Source organism: Canis lupus, chromosome 9 (assembly GCF_011100685.1).
Source record: "Canis lupus familiaris isolate Mischka breed German Shepherd chromosome 9, alternate assembly UU_Cfam_GSD_1.0, whole genome shotgun sequence".
In the NCBI taxonomy this organism is placed as follows: domain Eukaryota; kingdom Metazoa; phylum Chordata; class Mammalia; order Carnivora; family Canidae; genus Canis; species Canis lupus.
In genome coordinates this window covers 58287550-58306181 of record NC_049230.1, presented here as the reverse complement: position 1 = coordinate 58306181, position 18632 = coordinate 58287550, and the positions used below count along the sequence as shown (strand labels likewise).

Sequence of the window (18632 nt, the reverse complement as noted above, 5' to 3'; positions counted from 1 at the left end):
GTCCTGACCATGTGCTCCATAGACAAGAAGGGAATGAGTATCATTCCTATTTTACAGATGTGGGAAATAGGGTGTATAGAGAAGTCACTAGCTTGTGGTTCAAAAAACTTGGGTTCTGGCCCTTTGTTGTTCTTTGGTTGTGTGACCTTGGGCAAGTCACTACCTGCCTCTTGGCGTCACCCCATCTGAAAATGTCTGCCAACTTCCTTTCTGTGCAGGACCTTCTTGGATTCCTTGACCTAGCTCAGGTTGGGGAAGAGTGAGCAAAAAACCCCACATAACCTGATCAATGCTTTGCCCCTCCCATTTCTCTGGCTGGGAGTACTCTTTGGTCCTGGGCATCCTCTGAGCCATGCAGAGGGCTGTAGAGCCTGTGGGGGAGGGCTAGCACTCAAAACAAAGCAAAGACAAAGAAAACAGAATACCCTGTTTATGTAGTGAGTCAGCCAAACACTTGCTAGGGTGTGTGTGTGTGTGTGTGTGTGTGTGTGTATTTAGTTGTCCCAGGGCAAGCTTGAGCTGGTGGGGTAGGGAGGCATACCCTAGAGTCTGGAGGATGGAGCAGCTGGGGGACACAGCACAGCTCTCCTTCAGACACCTCCCACCCCACACCACTTCAGCCAGCTGGGAAAAATAAAAATCAAGTGATGGGTGAATTTACTCTGCATTCCTCAGCACAGCCGGTCTCCTGCTGGCTCTACGGGGAGAGCTGTTTTCATAATCACCCTCTCCCTCCCCCATAACCATCCTTCCTCTCCAAGCCTGTCCAATTTGGGGGTGGGGGAGGGGGAGAGCCCTACAAGGGCTGGGACTTGTAGTCTATCTTATCTAGGGCCCTAAAGGGTTACGTTGGCCCTTTCCTCAGGCTTCCTACTCCTGGGAGGTCCAATCCCCCCTCTTGCCCCATACTTTCACGGGTAAAGGGGCACTCAACCCCAGTACTCACCACAGAACTCTGTGGTCTCAGGCAGCTTCTCGCTCAGTATGTTTCAACTTCGTGTTTATAGCAAGGTCTCCTAAACAGGACTTGGAGTTTTCATCTAGGGAAGTGCTTGTCCAGCAATGGGAATGGGAGAGGGGGTTCACAGATTCCTTGGCCCCTCTGAGGGACTGCCCAGCTTGGAATTTGGGATGGACAGACAGGTAACTACATGAATCCCAGGCATGGCACCTGGTAGCTTGCTTTCTGCTGTATGTCCTTGGAATATGGCTGAGAATTCCCTATTGCTACTTCAGTTTCCCCATTGGTGCCTCACTTCCTCCATGCATCCAGATGGGGGAAGGGGGTCTTTGGTCATCCCTGCCACTGACCAGGGGCCCAAGGACAGAGGAAAGGCCAAGGCTTGTGGGAACTGGGCCAGGGGAGTGGAGAGGCTGAAGCAGGCAGGCAGAGGTGTTGTAGGCTGGATCAGATGTTCTAGGCCAAGCTGGCCCTGGGGGTTAGGTGTCGCTGCGCCTCCACTCTGGGAGTTTCCGCCTGTAGCTATAATTGAAAACAGGCTCAGGGCAGACAGGGGATACAAATGATGAAGTCCTCCTTCTGTACAGAGAGCATAGGGCCTGGGCAGGCCCTGCAGGGTCTCTCCACAGGGAAATTCTTGCCTCAACATTCCCGTTGGCTGGGGCACCCAGAACAAAGTACTGAGAAACACCCTCTGTGCCAAGCGCCATGCCCAGCACTTAAATCCAGAATCTTACACAACCCTGCTGCCAACACTCTGAGGCTTCAGTGGTTTCCCCCCCACCCCCCGCCCACCCCTTCCATTTGACAGGCTTGAACACTGAAGGTCAAAAGAGTCAAATGGAGGAGTTTGGAGAAACCTGGAATCTCAGCTTTCAGTGGGCATCCAGATAGCCTGTGTAAACCAGAGAGTGCGAGTTAAGAAGTGTGGGTTAAGGCCAGGGTACCTGCATTTTCCACGTGCATTCCAGGTCATTCCAAGGTACATCCCCCAGTTGAGAACTCATGGAGTTACAGGGAGCCATGGAGCAAGAAAGTAACAGATCACCAAAGAGGAGCTTTTGAGAGGTTAAACTGGCAGAGAGGTGACTCCTGTCTCCCTAGAAGCAGTTAATGTGGTCTGAACTCAAGCTGTGGTCATGAAATGGAGAGCCAGAGATAGAGATGGGGGATATTTAGGATAAAGAAATGGAAGAACATGACTAAGGGTTTTTCCAGTGTAAAAAGAAGGCTCAGAGATCTGGGTTGGGTGGGAGGGTAGATGGACATCAGTTGAGAAAAGATGCTGGTTCCAGTTTTGGATGGCTTAAGTTTAGGGGTCCTGTGCCATCCAAGGAGGTGTCCAGCTGGCAGTGGGCTCTAGGAGAGGTCTTTGCCTGCAGGAAGATATGGAAACTGGCTCTTAGTAAGTCTGGGTAGACCACGAGAGAAGAGGGAAGACTCCACCTCAGAGTGACACAATTTGAATCTGCTCATTTCTAGAATATTTCACTACTTGAACCCCCCTCTTCCCACTGTGGCCAGCTTTATCCATCTCTCTTCAGAAAAATCTGAAGAGATTCTGCCATCTCATTGTAGGATTTCCTTGCAAATACCTAGAGATGTTTTTAAGCTCGAACCACCTGCCCTTCTGGGGTCTTTGACAGAAGTGTGTGCTAAGTGAGGCTGTAGAGAGAGGTGGGGGCGCTAAGGCAGGGACTTTTCCTGCTTCCCAACAGCTCCAGCCCTTATGCCCAGGGCAGGGTAGGCCAGGCCCAGTGGGAGCCCCAGGCCCTATACTGTCCCCTGTGACCCAACCCAAGGCCCTCTTCTTCATCACACTTCAGTTGTTGGAGAAGCCCTCACTGCTAATGATGGGGAATCATGGAAGGAGCAGCAAGTAAACCAAATTTTTGGAGTCAAGCCGTTCATAGTGACCCTAGGCAAACCTCTAATCTTCTCAGATGCTCAGACTTCTCCTCTTTAAGATGGCATTGTGATGAGAGGAAGGAGAGATAGAAAATGACATGCTGACATGAGGGAGGGGTTTTGGCGGCCACTCAGATGGCAGTTACTTTGTGCCAGGTTTGGTGCCAGGTGCTCTGCATGCACTGACTCATTTCAGCCTCAGGACAAGCTTATGAGGCAAACATCCTCCCCATTTTACAGAGGAGGATGCAGAGACTCAGAAGTGTCAAAGCCGTGCAGGGGAAGGGAGGAGCTGGGGTTTGAGTCTGGGCCTGGATCCACATCACAGTGCTTTGCTGCCTCCAGTCAGGCACCAGAGGCTCTAGTAATCACCAGAGGAAGGGCCTTGCATGGGATCCTGGCAGCTTGGGCTGGGAACAGAGGCCCTCTTCTAGCTCCTGGCCAGTGTCAGGGCCTTGGCTGCCCTCTCTTCGGACATAGCACCTCATCTGAGGACAGAAAGAATGTTGCAGGCTGATATGGAGGCTGCTGCTGGTGAGGGTGGACGCTAGGATGATCAATGGGTCCCCAGGAGGAGGCCTCTGTGACCCAGCCACACAGAGCACAACCATATCTGCCTGCTGGGGGAGCGGTGACAAGAGGTCCACGTCAGAACTGGAAAGAGGGTCCAGGAGTCTCAAAGAGAAGGCAGGCATGAGGCATTGGCCCCAACATCTAAGGAATATGTGGGACCCCTAGCCTTGCTGTCAGCAGTCACAGGCAGGAGAGAATCACCCTGTAGTGTCAGCGTATACCCCACCCACAGAGGGCCCAGGACAAAGCTTCCACCCATAGCTTCCTCCTTCTCCACCTTCTTCATCCCCCAGGAGAATGGAAGTCTACCCACACTGGGCTCTAATCCCCTCAAACAAGTCATCTGATGGCTCCAAGGCTCAGTGGTCTTGTCTGTAGGACACTGCTAAGAGTATCTACCACTTCATCCACATGGAGAAACGAGCCCATAAACAACCCCCTTTCAGGAACATTGTTAGTAATAATAACAGCTACAATATACACACTATGCTGTGGACTCCTGGCACTGGACCGAGCGTATTCCTGGTATCCCGTCTCTCATTCCTCACACAGTCCTTTGTTGGGTAGACACTAGTGGTAGCCTCCTTTTATAGATGAAGAAACTGAGGCACAGAGTTTAAGTAATCTGCTCAAGACACATAGCTGTAGGTGGCCCATGGCCGTGAGCCTAACCACTGCCCCATGCTTCCCAAGCACATTGTGAGTTCTCAGTAGGTGTCTCCTCCAGCACTCTGTGCCCCAGGCTTGCCTCCTCCATCCACCATCTATCCACGAAGCAGCCCAAGTGAGCTTCCAGTAATGCAGCTCTGAGCCTGGCTCTCACCTGCTTAAAGCCCTTCCATGACTCCCCAGTGTTTTCAGGAAGAAGCCAAGATCCTCAGCCAGCTGTCAGTGTTCTCCATGAGCTGGTCTCTGCCACCCCTAGCCTAACCTCCTGCCACCCTAGGGTCCCCGCAAGCACCAGCCAGAGCAAACCTCTTCCAGGCCCCCAAGTGTCATGCCCCTTTTCATCTTTTTTTTTTTTTAAGATTTATTTATTCATGAGACACAGAGAGAGAGAGAGAGAGAGGCAGAGACACAGGCAGAGGGAGAGGGAGAAGCAAGCTCCATGCAGGGAGCCCGATGTGGGACTCGATCCTGGTCTCCAGGATCAGGCCCTGGCTGAAGGTGGCGCTAAACCACTGAGCCACCCAGGCTGCCCCCTTTTAATCTTTACTTATCTGATTTGCCCTCTCTGGAATGTCCTTCTTCTTAGAGACGTCCCCCAAGGGTGCCCTCCCAGAGAAGTTTGTATGGGTGTCTTCCTCTGTGCTCTCAGAGTCCACTCTGCTGGCTTCTCCCATAGCAGATCTGCTCAAGGATGTACCTCAACCTCGGATTCCCTGCGTGGAGCCTGCTTCTCCCTCTGCCTGTGGCTCTGCCTCTCCTCTCTCTGTGTCTCTCATGAATAGATAAATAAAATATTTAAAAAAAAAAAAAGAATGTACCTCAATCTATTTCTTCTGTACTTCCAGCTGTCACCCAGGATCCAACAGAGGCAAGAGGCTCAAACAGGTGTCTGACAGCTCAGAACAGAAATGGAGTACCTATGGCCCCTTCCCCAGAGGATCCTGGGACACTCCAGGGCACTGGGATTGGCAGAAAGCCTGACGGAGCCATGAATTCACCTGAATTCCTCTGGCTCCAGTGCAAGCTGAGTACCCGTGAGGCCTGGGTGTTTGTTGCTTGAGCCATGAAGAGCTGTATCCCCAGAGCCTGGAGCCCAGGATGGGCTGGCTGAGCCAGCTAGGGGAGTGGCACTACCATCTCACAGCTACTCACTCAGGCCGCAGACGCCATGCTCTTAGCCCTGTGCTCTAGCATGTCTGCAAAATGCAGGCTCATTGATCCAACATATATTTTCAGGGCAACTATTATGGGCCAGGCAGGCACCATTCTGTGGTACAGGAGAGAACTAGACAAAGTCCCTGTCGCCAATGGTTCCTTCAGTAGAATAGGGAAAAATAAGCAAACACAGATATAATACTTCAGATGGCGGACACCTGGGTGGCTCCGTGGTTGAGCATCTGCCTTCAGCTCAGGTCATGATCCCGGGGTCCTGGGATCGAGTCCCACATCGGGCTCCCTGCAGGGAGCCTGCTTCTCCTTTTTTTTTTTTTTTTTTTTTGAGCCTGCTTCTCCTCTGACAATGTCTCTGCCTCTCCCTATGTGTCTCTCATGAATAAATAAGTAAAATCTTTTTTAAAAAAACTCAGATAATAATAGATATAATAAGGAAAAGCAAAGCCACCAGATAAGGGGACAAAGAGTAAGGGGAAGGGAGTAGTCTAGAAAGGCTTCTCAGAGGAGGTGCTGTGTGAGTAACATGAGGGGATGAGCCAAGAGAATATCAGGGGGTTAAGGGTTTCAGAATAAGGGTACCACATCTGCAAAGGTCCTGAGGCTGGAGTGGAGTGACCCAAAGGAAGGAAAGGGTGGCATGAGAAGGATTTGGGGGAGGCACTCAGCTCACATAGGCTGTGAAGGCCAGGGTAAGGACTTTGGAGGTAACTAGGCCCCCGCATACACAGGTATTATTAAAGGGTGTGATGCATATGAAAACTGGGATGTAATAGATGCCCAATGAAAGGTCTTCATTCATATCTTTTACTATCATGATAAACTACACATAACGTTTACCGTTTTAACCATGTTGAAGTGCACAATCCAGTGGCACTTAGTACATTCACCATGTGTGCAACCATTACCATTACTTAGTTCCAGAACATTTTCATCACTCCAAAAGGAAACCCCATGCCCATGAAGCAGTCACTCCCCATTTTCCCCCTCCCAAGTCCTGGCAACCACGAATCTGCTTTCTGTCTGTGGATTTGCCTATTCTGGATATGAATAAATGGAGTCATATAACATGTGGCCTTTTTTTTTTTAAACATGTGGCCTTTTGTCTCTGGCTTCTTTTTTTTTTAATTTTTATTTATTTATGATAGTCACACAGAGAGATAGAGAGAGACTGAGAGAGGCAGAGACACAGGCAGAGGGAGAAGCAGGCTCCATGCACTGGGAGCCCGACGTGGGATCCGATCCCGGGTCTCCAGGATCGCGCCCTGGGCCAAAGGCAGGCACTAAACCGCTGTGCCACCCAGGGATCCCATTGTCTCTGGCTTCTGTCACTCAGTGTAATGTTGTCAAGGTTCATTTGTGTTGTAGCATGTGTCAGTACTCTGTTCTTTTTCGTGACTCAGTAATATTCCATTGTAGGGATACACCACCTCTGTTTATCGATCAGTTGATGGACATTTGGGTTGGTTCCACCTTGTGACTACTGTGAATTATTCTCCTTTGAATATTCACGTACAAGTCTTTGAATACCTGTCTTCACTTCTAGGTAGAACTATTAGGTCCTATGGTAATTGGTAATTCCCTGGTTGTGTTTTTTATGATTTTTAAAAAGATTTTATTTATTTATTTGACAAAGAGAGAGTGAACACGAGCAGGGTCAGGTGATAGAGAGAGAGAGAGAAGCAGACTTCCCGCTGAGCAGGGAATCCCATTGCAGGGCTTCATCCCAGGACCCTGGGATCATGACCTGAGCTGAAAGCAGACGCTCAACCCACTGAGCCACCCAGGCACCCCTAAGATTTTTTTTAAGCTTTCTTTTATTTTATTTATTTATTTATTTATTTATTTATTTATTTATTTATTTATGACACACACACACACAGAGAGAGAGAGAGACAGAGACAGAGACACAGGCAGAGGGAGAAGCAGGCTTCATGCAGGGAGCCCGACGTGAGACTTGATCCTGGGTCTCCAGGATCACGCCCTGGGCCAAAGGTGGCGCTAAACCGCTGAGCCACTCGGGCTGCCCGATTTTTTTTCTAAGTAGGCTTCCCACTCCACGTGGTACTCACAGATCTTAGTTCAAAAGTTGGGATCCGGGATTTCTGGGTGGCGCAGCGGTTTGGCGCCTGCCTTTGGCCCAGGGCATGATCCTGGAGACCTGAGATCAAATCCCACATCGGGCTCCCGGTGCATGGAGCCTGCTTCTCCCTCCTCCTGTGTCTCTGCCTCTCTCTCTCTCTCTGTGTGTGACTATCATAAAAAAAAAAAAAAAAAAAAAAAAGTTGGGATCCTCAACCAACTGAGCCAGCCAGGGGCCCCTGAAACATTTTTTAAGTTTTTTAAGTAATCTCTCGGGCACCTGGGTGGCTCAGTGTTTGAGCATCTGTCTTTGGCTTGGGTCGTGATCCCGGGGACCTGGGATTGAGTCCTGCCTCAGGCTCCCCACAGGGAGCCTGCTTCTTCCTCTGCCTATGTTTCTACCATTTTCTCTGTGTTTCTCATGAATAAATAAATAAAATCTTGAAAGAAAGAGAGAAAGGAAGAAGAAGAAGAAAGAAAGAAAGAAAGAAAGAAAGAAAGAAAGAAAGAAAGAAAGAAAGAAAGAAAGAAATCTATTCGCCCAATGTGGGACTCAAAGTCACAACCCTGAGATCAAGAGTTGCATGCTGGGCAGCCCAGGTGGCTCAGTGGTTTAGCGCTGCCCTCAGCCCAGGGTGTGATCCTGGAGACCTGGAATCGAGTCCCACGTCAGGCTCACTGAATGGAGCCTGCTTCTCCCTCTGCCTGTGTCTCTGTCTCTGTCTCTCTCTCTCTCTCATGAATAAATAAATAAAATATTTTTTAAAAAAAGAAAAAAATTAAAAAATAAAGAGTTGCATGCTCTACCAACTGAGCCAACCAGGCGCCCCAATTCTATGTTTAAGTACTGAGGAATAGCCAGTGGTTTTTTGAGGTGGTCAATAATATCTGCATTAGTATTATTACCTTAAAGCTACTGCACTCTATTTCCTCGAAAGGGCTGCTAGCCCCTCAGCTGTCTGTAACCCTGTCCACCAAGGCCAGTGACTTTAGATTCTGCTGCCTGTCCCCTCTGGCTCCTTCTCTACCCTCTTCCTCACCACAGCACTGGCCTTTGGCTCACCTGAGTCCCTTTTGCAGGTGTTTGGTGACACGGAGCAGGTGCGTATGACCTCGGAGGGCTCTGACTGCCGCTGTAAGTGCATCATGCGGCCGCTGAGCAAGGATGCTTGCAGCCGCGTGCGCAGCGGGCAGGCCCGGGTAGAAGATTACTACACTGTGGAGACAGTGAGCTCGGGAACGGACTGCCGCTGCTCCTGCACAGCACCACCCTCCTCGCTCAATCCCTGTGAGAACGAGTGGAAGATGGAGAAGCTCAAGAAGCAGGCACCGGAGCTCCTCAAGGTAGGCTTTGTGCAGGAGGGAAAGGAGGGAACGCCTCCTGGATGAGTACCTAGTATGGGCTTGGTGGCAGGCTGTCCTTCCAACAGAAAATCCACACTCTGGGTAGGTGCCGCTCTTATCCCATTTCACAGGGGAGGAAACAGAGGCTCCCTGAGGGGAAGCCACTTCTTGCTCAAGACTAGCCAGTAGGGCAGCCCCGGTGGCACAGCGGCTTAGGGCTGCCTGCAGCCCGGGGCGTGATCCTGGAGACCCTGGATCAAGTCCCACGTCGGGCTCTCTGCATGGAGCCTGCTTCTCCCTCTGCCTGTGTCTCTGCCTCTCATTCTCTCTCTGTGTTTCTATGAATAAATAAATAAAATCTTTAAAAAAAAAAAAAAAGACTAGCCAGTAAGTGATGGAGGCAGCATTCTTGGGCTAGCTTATGCTGAGCTCTGGCGGATCTGCAAAATGCAGGCTTGTTCATGCAGACTTGTTTTATGTCTACAGAGCACCTCCTACCAGCTAGGCAGGCAGTAGTTCTGGGGACATAGGAGGCAACTAGACAAAGGTCATGCCTTTGGTGGAGTACGGAAAACAGAAAGTAAGCAATAATCTTTTGTCATCAAGTTCACTGTACTGTATTTTACCCAAGCCAGTTCATCTGTTGGTACCTGAAGATAGTATTTTAAATTTTAAAGTTTGTAGCATTTTATTGTTTTTAATGTAATAAGAACATCTAGCATATTCAAGCACCACCTGCATGGCAAATGTTATGGTAAACTCTTTTGACACACCTTTTTCCTCTGAATTCTTAAACCAGTCTGAAATGTGCGATCACTGCTCTCGTTGTATAGGCAAGAAAACTGAGGTTTGGAGAAGTTAGGTAACTAGCCCAAGCTCTCACATAATGGCATGTAGCCTTTGGTCTATACCATACTTTTATATGGATTTTATGCTTACCTTACCCCTAGCCACCTCTATAGGCAGATCAGAAAGAAGCACCACCTCTGGGCAACACAGACCCAGGCCAGGGCCTGCCACTAGGACCCGTGCTTGAATAGGCTTGCGCAGGCTGGATCACAGTCCCACAGCCAGCCAGACACCTTTGTGCAATTCATAACATGCCCAGCTCGGTGCTTGGTGAGGCTGGGATTTGAACCACATCTTGCTGTATCCAAAGCATGTGTTCTAAACCACCTTGTTTTCCTTTCTTCCTTTCTGTAATGGACTAGATGATTTTTGGTGTCTTTTGACAGTATCCTTTTCTTGTAGAATTTCTTCCAAACATATGAGCATCCATTTTGCCTTTTTTGGTATCAAGAACTGTGAAATTGACTGAGATGTCACCCTACTTGTAAGCTAACAAGTTAGCCAGCCAATTTCATGGATGCTGGCAGAAGACACAAGCCTGCTGGGTCAGAGACAAAGGACTTTATTACTCATAGCAGCCGGAGTACCTACATTTTCTTGAGCTGATTCTCCCAGCACCAGTTCCTATAGGGTGACACAGTGAAGACCAGATAGCACCTGCGCACACAGATTGGGGTATTTTTCAGGAGTGGAGCCCCAAGCTCAGAGAATCCGAATTTTTTATAATGGGCACTGAACACGCCTTCCCTACTCTGGAGGGAAACACTCTCTCTCTGTGTTTCAAGGCTGTTCCCTATACAACAAGATGTCCTGGAACAAAGATAGTCAGTGCCTCTGCATGCAAGACATGCAGAAAAGCAAGAGACCCCTGAAAAATTGTCTCCAACATTTGGCTAAAGGTGTTTTATTTTTTAAAAAAAGATTTTACTGATTGATTGATTGATTGATTGATTGATGAGAGAGTGTCCCCAAGCAGTTGAGGGAGGGACCGAGAGAGAGGGAGAAGCAGACTCCCCGCTCAGCAGGGACCCCATTTAGGGACTCAATCCCAGGACTCCAGGATCATGACCTGAGCCAAAGGCAGATGCTTAACTGACTGAGCCACCCAGGTGCCCCTAAAACTGTTTTCTTTAAATTTAACTTTAGTTTTATTTTTATAGCAACTAAATGGATCACAAAACTCTTGAAGTTGGCATAAGTTTGAATTTTAAGCCAAGTTCTCTCTTAACCTTCCAGTTCCTGGACCACACTATCTCCCTGGGGCCTTACTAAGACCCTGCAAACTCTAGGCAGTGAGGCTATAGGTCAGTCTTCAGTTATAGGAAAAAAATCCAGCTTCTGCTCAAGTCCACTTCTCAATAACTAAGTTGTAAGTATAGTTTACACAAGGATACACAAAACCTTTTCATAAATTCTGGCTAATTTAATCCTTGCCACGATCCTTTGGTGAGGGAACTTTTGGTCGCAGCTTGTGGAGGAATCTGAGGCCCAGAGAGGGATTGTGACCTGCCTAAGGTCTCACAGCAAGAAACTGGCAGCACTAAGATTTGAACTCAAGAATTCCCTGCTATGTCTCCTTGCCCATGGAAGGGGTCCCTAGGCAGCTCTTAGCCTGGAGCCCATTGTCCCTTAGGTCTTTCCAGTGCACAGCAGCCATTGTGGTTTTTATTCAGCCTTATAGGACTGGAGTGGGGTAGCAATGGGAGTGACTCATCAGGTGGTGTTGTAGAAGGAAGAGAAGATACTCTGTCTCATTCATATGGTAGGTGCAGGGGCAGGTACCTGAGAGGTAACCAGAGAACCCCAAGAGAAGGGGCTAGAGGCAGTGTGGGACAGGGCTGAGGCCCCTCCCATTAGATTTGGCTCCTCCTGCCTCAGCAGGAGGCTCTCTATGGGCAGCCCCCAGGAGAGGAGGTTAAGGGAAGCCTATGGAGGAGGGGAAGCAGGGCACACCCGTGTCCCCTTATCTCTACCCTAGCCCTTTCCTTCAAGCTAAGAACTCAACTTCAAGCTGTGATTTGGTCTTAGTTGCATGACTCTGAGTAGGAGGGAGAGGATTCTAGAGCCACACTTTTGGGGAGATAGGTGGCAGGTGCATGCTTTTCACCTATCTCTTCATTCCTTTTCCTTCTGGACATGAACTAGATAGACATGGCCCCACGCTTGAGGAATCCCCAGTCTCTTGGGGACATAGCTCCTAACTCTAATAGTTGGTCACTGGTGCTGGGACTCACTGATTTCCCAGGGACCATGGGAACCCAGAGGAGGGTTTGGTTTTTTTTTGTTTTTTTTTTTTTTGTTTTTGTTTTTTTAGAAACAGATTTTTTTTCTAAGATTTTATGTATGTATTTGACAGAGACAGCAAAGCAGAAGGAGCAGGAGAGGGAGAAGCAGGCTCCCCACTGAGCAGGGATCCCGATGTGGGGCTCTATCTCAGGATTCTGGGATCATGACCTGAGCCAAACCAAGTTGGTTAAGTCAGACGCTTAACCAACTGAGCCACCCAGGCACCCCATTAGAGCTGGGCTTTGAGGGCAGCCCTGGTGGCTCAGTGGTTTAGCGCCACCTTCAGCCTGGGGTGTGATCCTGGAGACCCGGGATCGAGTCCCGCGTCGGGCTCCCTGCATGGAGCCTGCTTCTCCCTCTGCCTGCATCTCTGACTCTCTCTCTCTGTGTGTCTCTCATGAATAAATAAATAAAATCTTAAAAGAAAAAAAGAGCTGGGCTATGAGGGATGAGTAGGAGTCCCTCAGGTAGAGAAGAAAGGAGAGCATTATGAGTGAGAGCAAGTGGAATAGATGTGGCCCAGGATGGCTCCCTGCCCTCTCTCTGCTCTAGCGCCACTAGCCACCTGTCAATTCCTCTAACACAGGGCTTCCCAAATTATCTGTGGTGAAGGACTAATTTTTTAAAAACTAGAATCAGCACTTTTGGAAAGTGCCATAAAAATGAAGTATTAGAAAAATGAAACAAAAACAGGCATGTAAAATACAAGTCCAATGTTTTACTAGTAGAGTCAACAGATAAAAAAATTTCTCTGTCAGAGAGGCCTGAGAGTTTACAAAAGTCTACTCTCGCTTTTGGCAACTATTTTATCACAGCTCAGTAACAAGTAGCTTGGACTGGCGCTAATCTGCGGACCGCACTCTGAGTAGCGTGATCCCAACACACCATGTCTCTTCACACCTCTGGCTCTTTGCACAAGCTGTTCCCTTGGCCTGGAATGCCCTTGTCCTGCCATCTTTGCCTAATTTATGTTCTTCCTGCAGAGCTCAGCTCAAGCAAAACTCCCTCCTGGCATACTTCACTAATCTGCATCTGCTCCTAGACAGGGTCTGCACCCAGTCGTTAATGGTCTGAGAGCCTCTCTGATTCTCCCTGTTCTTTCATAGCCCGTGAAGGATTGTGAAGGCTGTGTCTTAGTCCTCATTGTCCTTGGTGCCTGGCCCAGAGGAAACCTTTGCTGAGGTCAAAGAGGATGCGGGGGGAGGGGGGGGTAGCCCCGGTGACCCAGCGGTTTATCGCCGCCTTCAGCCCAGAGCGTGATCCCGGAGATCCAAGGATCAAGTCCCACGTCGGGCTCCTGGCATGGAGCCTGCTTTCCCTCTGCCTGTGTCTCTGCCAATCTCTCTCTCTCTCTCTCTCTCTCTCTCTCTCAATCTCTCTCTCTCTGTGCCTCTCATGAATAAATAAATAAAATCTTAAAAAAAAAAAAGAGAGGATGCAGGGGCAGACCATGGAGGGCTCCAATGCCAGGTTTAGGAGGTGCAAAGCCACACATGAGCTGTGGGGAGCCATGGCAAGTTATTAGCAGGGTCAAACCTGTGTTTTAGATAGCCAGTTTGGGTAGCCATGAAGGCAACAGAGTGAAGCTGGGAGGATCCCCCATAGCCCCGTGGAATGGTATCGTTATTGCTGATACTCACAAAGCATTTGCTGTGTGTCCACTCTGTGCTGAGCCCTGTCCACACACTAGTGTTCCTTACCACAGCCCTATTGTCTCATTTCACAAGGGGCATTGAGTAACTCTTCAGGGTCTGAGCAAGGTTACAGGGGAGCAGACAAGACTCAAGGTCCAATCCCTGCCTCCATAAGACTTCTCCACTCCCTTTTTCCATTTTACTGATTAATGTCTACTCAAAGAAAGGCTCCCTGGCTTCAAACAGTTTGAACACCCCTGGGAGAGTGGGAGTAAAACTGTGTTGGAAACAGCTGGCCAGGGCCAAACAGGCACGCTGGCCTGCTCAAACCCTGAGAAATGCTGCAGGGCTCAGAGTGGGGCCATGCGAGAGGGTAAGTGGGAGGAACTGCCCTTCTCGAGAAGCCGGTGGATGCTGATTTCCCAGCCAGCCCCTTGTGCCATGGTTTCTCTGACACTCACTGGCGTCTTGGCCATCTGGAGGGAAGGTCATGTCCTAATGACACAGGGTGGAGAGAGGAAGAGGAGGGGCAGCTGCAGGGAGGAGCCCTGGGCCAGACAAGGGCGACGCGACACAGTATCTGTCACTGACCTGTTTGTTGTGCAAGCTCTTCCCTTTTTCTTAGCCTCCGTTTTCCCATCTGGACACAAGCGGGTAAAGCACAATAGCAAAGGGGTTTTGGCTTATACCAATCTGGGTTCTACCACCAGCCCCACCATTTAACAAATGGGTGGCTTTGGACAAGTCACTTCACCTAGGCTGCAGTTTCTTATTTTATAAGACAAAGACAAAAAGTTGTTCAGACCTTGTCCAGAGGCCTGGCCAGCTCAGTTGGTAGAGCATGCGACTGTTGATCTCGAGGTTGTGAGTTCAAGCCCCACGGTAGGCATAGAGATTCCTTAAAAAAAAAGTTAGGACGCCTGGGTAGCTCAGCAGGCGATCGATCCTCCGATCGATTCCCGCATCAGGCTCCCTGCATGGAGCCTGCTTCTCCCTCTGCCTCTGTCTCTGCCTCTCTCTGTGTCTCTCATAAATAAATAAAATCTTAAAAAAAAAAAAAAGTTGTTCAGACCTTGTCTTTTTTGGGTCCTTAGGTGCAGACTCTAAGGCACATGATTCATGTTCCAGTGATTTATTATTAAAATGTTCTTGGGACACCTGGATGGCTCAGCAGTTGAGCGTCTGCCTTTGGCTCAGGGTGTGATCCTAGGATCTGATTCTAGTCCCACATTGGGCTCCCTGCAAGAAGCCTGCTTCTCCCTCTACCTGTATCTCTGCCTCTTCTCTGTGTCTTTCATGAATAAATAAATAAATAAATCTTTAAAAAGAAAGAAAGAAAGAAAAAAAAAGAAGGAAGGAAGGAAGGGAGAAAGAAAGAAAAGAAAGAAAAAAGAAAAAGAAAGAAGAAAGAAAGAAAGAAAGAAAGAAAGAAAGAAAGAAAGAAAGAAAGAAAGAAAGAAAGAAAAAATGTTCCCAGGAGAAGCTGGTACGAAAGTAAAAGAAGTGGGAGTGGAAAAAGTAGGAAGCCCAGTATGGTGTGGGCTCAGGCCAAGCTACAGCTACAGCCCCAGCCCCAACCCCAGGGGATGCTGGAGTGTGAATGACCGCTCAGTTGTCCCCACTGGGGCTAGGGAGCTGGGCTTTTGGATGCCTGCACCTGTCAGGCATTGCCTAAGGACGGCCCCAGGAGGACATACTCTCCCAGGCAGTTTGGGGACATAAGTCTCTTTAAAGAAAGTCACAGATGCAGGCTGTCAAGAAGGCACATGGAAGCCAGATATGGGCACAAGAAACAAATGAGAAGGATCCCAGGCATGCAGAATGATTTCCTCTAGCATTCACTACATACCTTGTGTAATGAGGATGAAGTGAAATAGCCTATTACAGCCCCTCATACAGTGCCTGCCTCATAGTAAGTGCTCAGAAGATGGAATCTATTGCTTTTCTTGTGATGATTATTAGCAAGCTGGGTCTAGTGGGTGCTGAGGTCCCATGCAGGCTATTTCAAGTGGTGGGGCTCCTTTTGCACCCTTTGTGTCTGATCCTGTGCTCTGCCCTTGCCCTAACCTGCACCCTTTCCCTGGCAGCTACAGTCCATGGTGGATCTCCTGGAAGGTACCTTATACAGCATGGACCTGATGAAAGTGCATGCCTATGTCCACAAGGTGGCCTCCCAGATGAACACACTGGAAGAGGTAAGGACAGAGGTCTACCTGGGAGCCAGGCTGGGTCAACACTTGGGGCCAAGGGGCAGGTCTGAAGGGGTCTGAGCAATTCTACCTTAACGCCAGTGGCTGTTGAAAACCAGACTCCAGCAGGGAACTGGGAGCAGGAGATGCAGGCCTCTGGGTCCCCACTTTGGGAAAAAGGTCTGACTGGGGGTCATGGGCCTACAGGAGGCTGGAAGGCTGGGTGGAGAAACTGAGGCACCAGCTGACTGCATGAAAAGGATGTGGAGGGGGCTGGCAAGAACTTGCAGTTGCCTTCAGTTCACTAAGACCAAGACTTGCACATTGTACAATACCAAGGTCACAAGTCCCATAAAATGCCACACAAAAGTGCAGGACTGGCCAGGCCTACTGGGGCAGGGCTTAAGACCGCATGGCTGGCCCAGTACCCGGTTGCAGTCGAGGCAGAGTGCTGAGCGTCTTCTGGTCAGTGCAGATGTGCTGGGGGGCTAGGCAGGTGGCCAGGACTGCCGCCTGAGGGCAGTGACAGAGTTGGGCAATCGTGGGGATCCAGGCTGCAGGTTCAAAGTTTGCTGGCACACATCTCTGCTGACGTGGCCTGGCCTCTGCCTGTTTCCTGCATCCGGCTGGGCTGCTGGGAGCCTAGGGACATGCAGCTGCCAGGAGCGGGTGTGGGGGCTTCCTTTCCCAGCTTCCTTTCTGGAGGGAGGGGGCACCTGGGCATCCTGTGCCCAAGAGTGGGAGATTAACTGCTTACAATCCTCAAAATTGGGGTCACAGTGGCTTTAGTCATCCAAAAAGTGTTTGGTGTGTATGTACTATGTGCCAGGTCCTTGCCAACATGGGAGTAGAGTATCAGTTGTTGGATTTCTACTGTGCACCAGGATTTTCTGTGCACCTAGTACATGCCAGGCTCTCCTGTCACTGGCTCTGGATTTATCCTACTTTGACCCTTCCTCCTATAATCTTAGGAAATGTTAACTCACTTTATATAACTATGAGCCAGACGATCTGGAGGGTATGTCTGCTGTGGCTGGAACAAATCAGAAATGGTTTCCGTAGCCACAAAGAAATGATTTTTTAATTATCTTCTGTTTTGCATTATCTGTGCTTTGCTTCTGTTCACTAAGCGATAACTCTTAAAAAAAAAAAAAGAAAAAGCTTATTGCTATCTCTGGGTGGAGGTGGAGAAAACAGTCTCACTTGGGAGGAACTGGCTTCCTCTGTTCAAAGGGAAAACATCACTCACTCACTTTTTAAATAAGACATTAATAATTACATGGTCTCTTGGCAGCATGCTTTATCCATCCATGCCTGCTGCTGCTATCAAAACCTGTACCTGGGCCCTGCTCAGGAGACTGGGCAGTGAAGCCTGATGGCAGAAGCTGGGATATCCCCTCCAGGGTGGTGGTGCTGGGGGGTAGCTGACTGAGGAGACTAGAAAGACCTTGGAGTCCTGCCCTACAGAGCGTCAAGGTGAACCTGAGCCGGGAGAATGAGGTAGTGAAGGAGAGCATGCGCCACCTGAGTGAGCAGCTGAAGCGCTATGAGAATCACTCGGCCATCATGATGGGCATCAAGAAGGAGCTCTCCAGCCTGGGCCTCCAGCTGCTGCAGAAGGACGCAACCTCTGTCTCAGCCGCTGCCCCAGCCCCCGGCCCTGCTAGCAAGGCTCAGGTGAGGCCATGGCTCTGGTGATGGGGCCAGGAGGTGGGTGGGCTTAGGAATACAGTGTGGCAAGACCTCAGTCCCAAAGGCAGGGCTGAGGGTTGGCACAGCTGGAGGGCCCATGGCCAGATGGGGGGTAAGGGTGCCTGCAGTGCAGCACACATAGTTGAAAGAGGTAAATGGGGAGCAGATGTGGGGATCCAGATGAGGGGTCTGTGTGCTGGGGAAGGCATTTGGTGGCCTTCTCATTCCCATTTCCAAACTAGTAGAGACAAAGCTGTAGAGATGACCCTCCCTGCCTGGCCCTGGGAAGCCAGGTGGGCTGCCGCAAAACCACTTCTAGCCTCCCCTAGTGTGGTAGGGCTGCTGGCGGGGTCAAGCCTGCTCAGGGGTAGGTAAGCAATGCGTCAGGGACCCTACAGACTCACACCACTTCATCAACCAATCCGGGGTGGATGATTCTTGCAGCAAACACCCAGACATGCCATATTCCTGAGCACAGTGAGCAGAGACACCAGGCAGAACCACCCAAGATATATAATATGCCTTTATGCACATTTGAAAAAGGCCCTCCTTTAGGCAGATAAAATTGCCAAAAGAGCCAATAACAGAAGCTCCCTAGAAGTGGGCAAATTGTACAGAGGCTCCTTCCTATGGTAGATACACACTAGGGCGTGTGCTTGGCAAACGCAAGTACAGGCTTGATCCCGATGCCATTCGAGCCCCTGAGGCCAGCCACCCACCTGCTGGCCGTGGCCGCTCCATTCCCCACTGCAGCCTTGTGTCTCGTGTGGGGAATCCAAACATCCTCAAAATTGGATTCCTGAAGCCTAAACCTGACTTCCTTACAGACATTATCTCAGTTAATCCCATGACCACCTGCAAGAGGGCCCATTGGTGCCCGTTTGGCAGATGAGGAAGCAGAGGGTGAGGTCACAGGGAGAGAGGGTCGCTGCCCAGGGACTGGAGCATGGGCTTGCATGACCAGTGGGCCCTGCTCTTCATCTCAGCCCCTCAGCCCCTGTGCTGACATTGTGATGATGGGGCACTCTATGTGTGCTGCTACAGGGTGGAAGCCTGGTGCCGTGGCCCAGGGCAGGCTTCCTGCTCATCCCTAGGTCAGGTCCACAGGTGCAAAGCAACGCTGTTTTGGCCACAGCACAGAAGGTCTAGATACTGTACTTGCCGTATCTCCCGCCTAACAATGGGTGATGTCACCAGGGCCTGTGTTCTTGTGCCAAGCCGGCATCAGAGGCATTTAGAAGGAACTTTACAGAACTTTAGAAACCGCATGCACTG

At 49.8% G+C, this 18632-nt stretch overlaps 1 protein-coding gene across 1 annotated transcript in view; it reads left to right on the top strand.

The window, feature by feature from the left end:
• Positions 1-18632, top strand: part of OLFML2A (olfactomedin like 2A) — a 30477-nt gene that overhangs the window by 1364 nt on the left and 10481 nt on the right. Inside the window, exons 2-4 of the mRNA XM_038549388.1 lie at positions 8444-8707; positions 15564-15671; positions 17133-17342. Of these exons, the coding sequence (XP_038405316.1) occupies positions 8444-8707; positions 15564-15671; positions 17133-17342 (582 nt within the window). The remainder of the gene's footprint in view (positions 1-8443; positions 8708-15563; positions 15672-17132; positions 17343-18632) is intronic.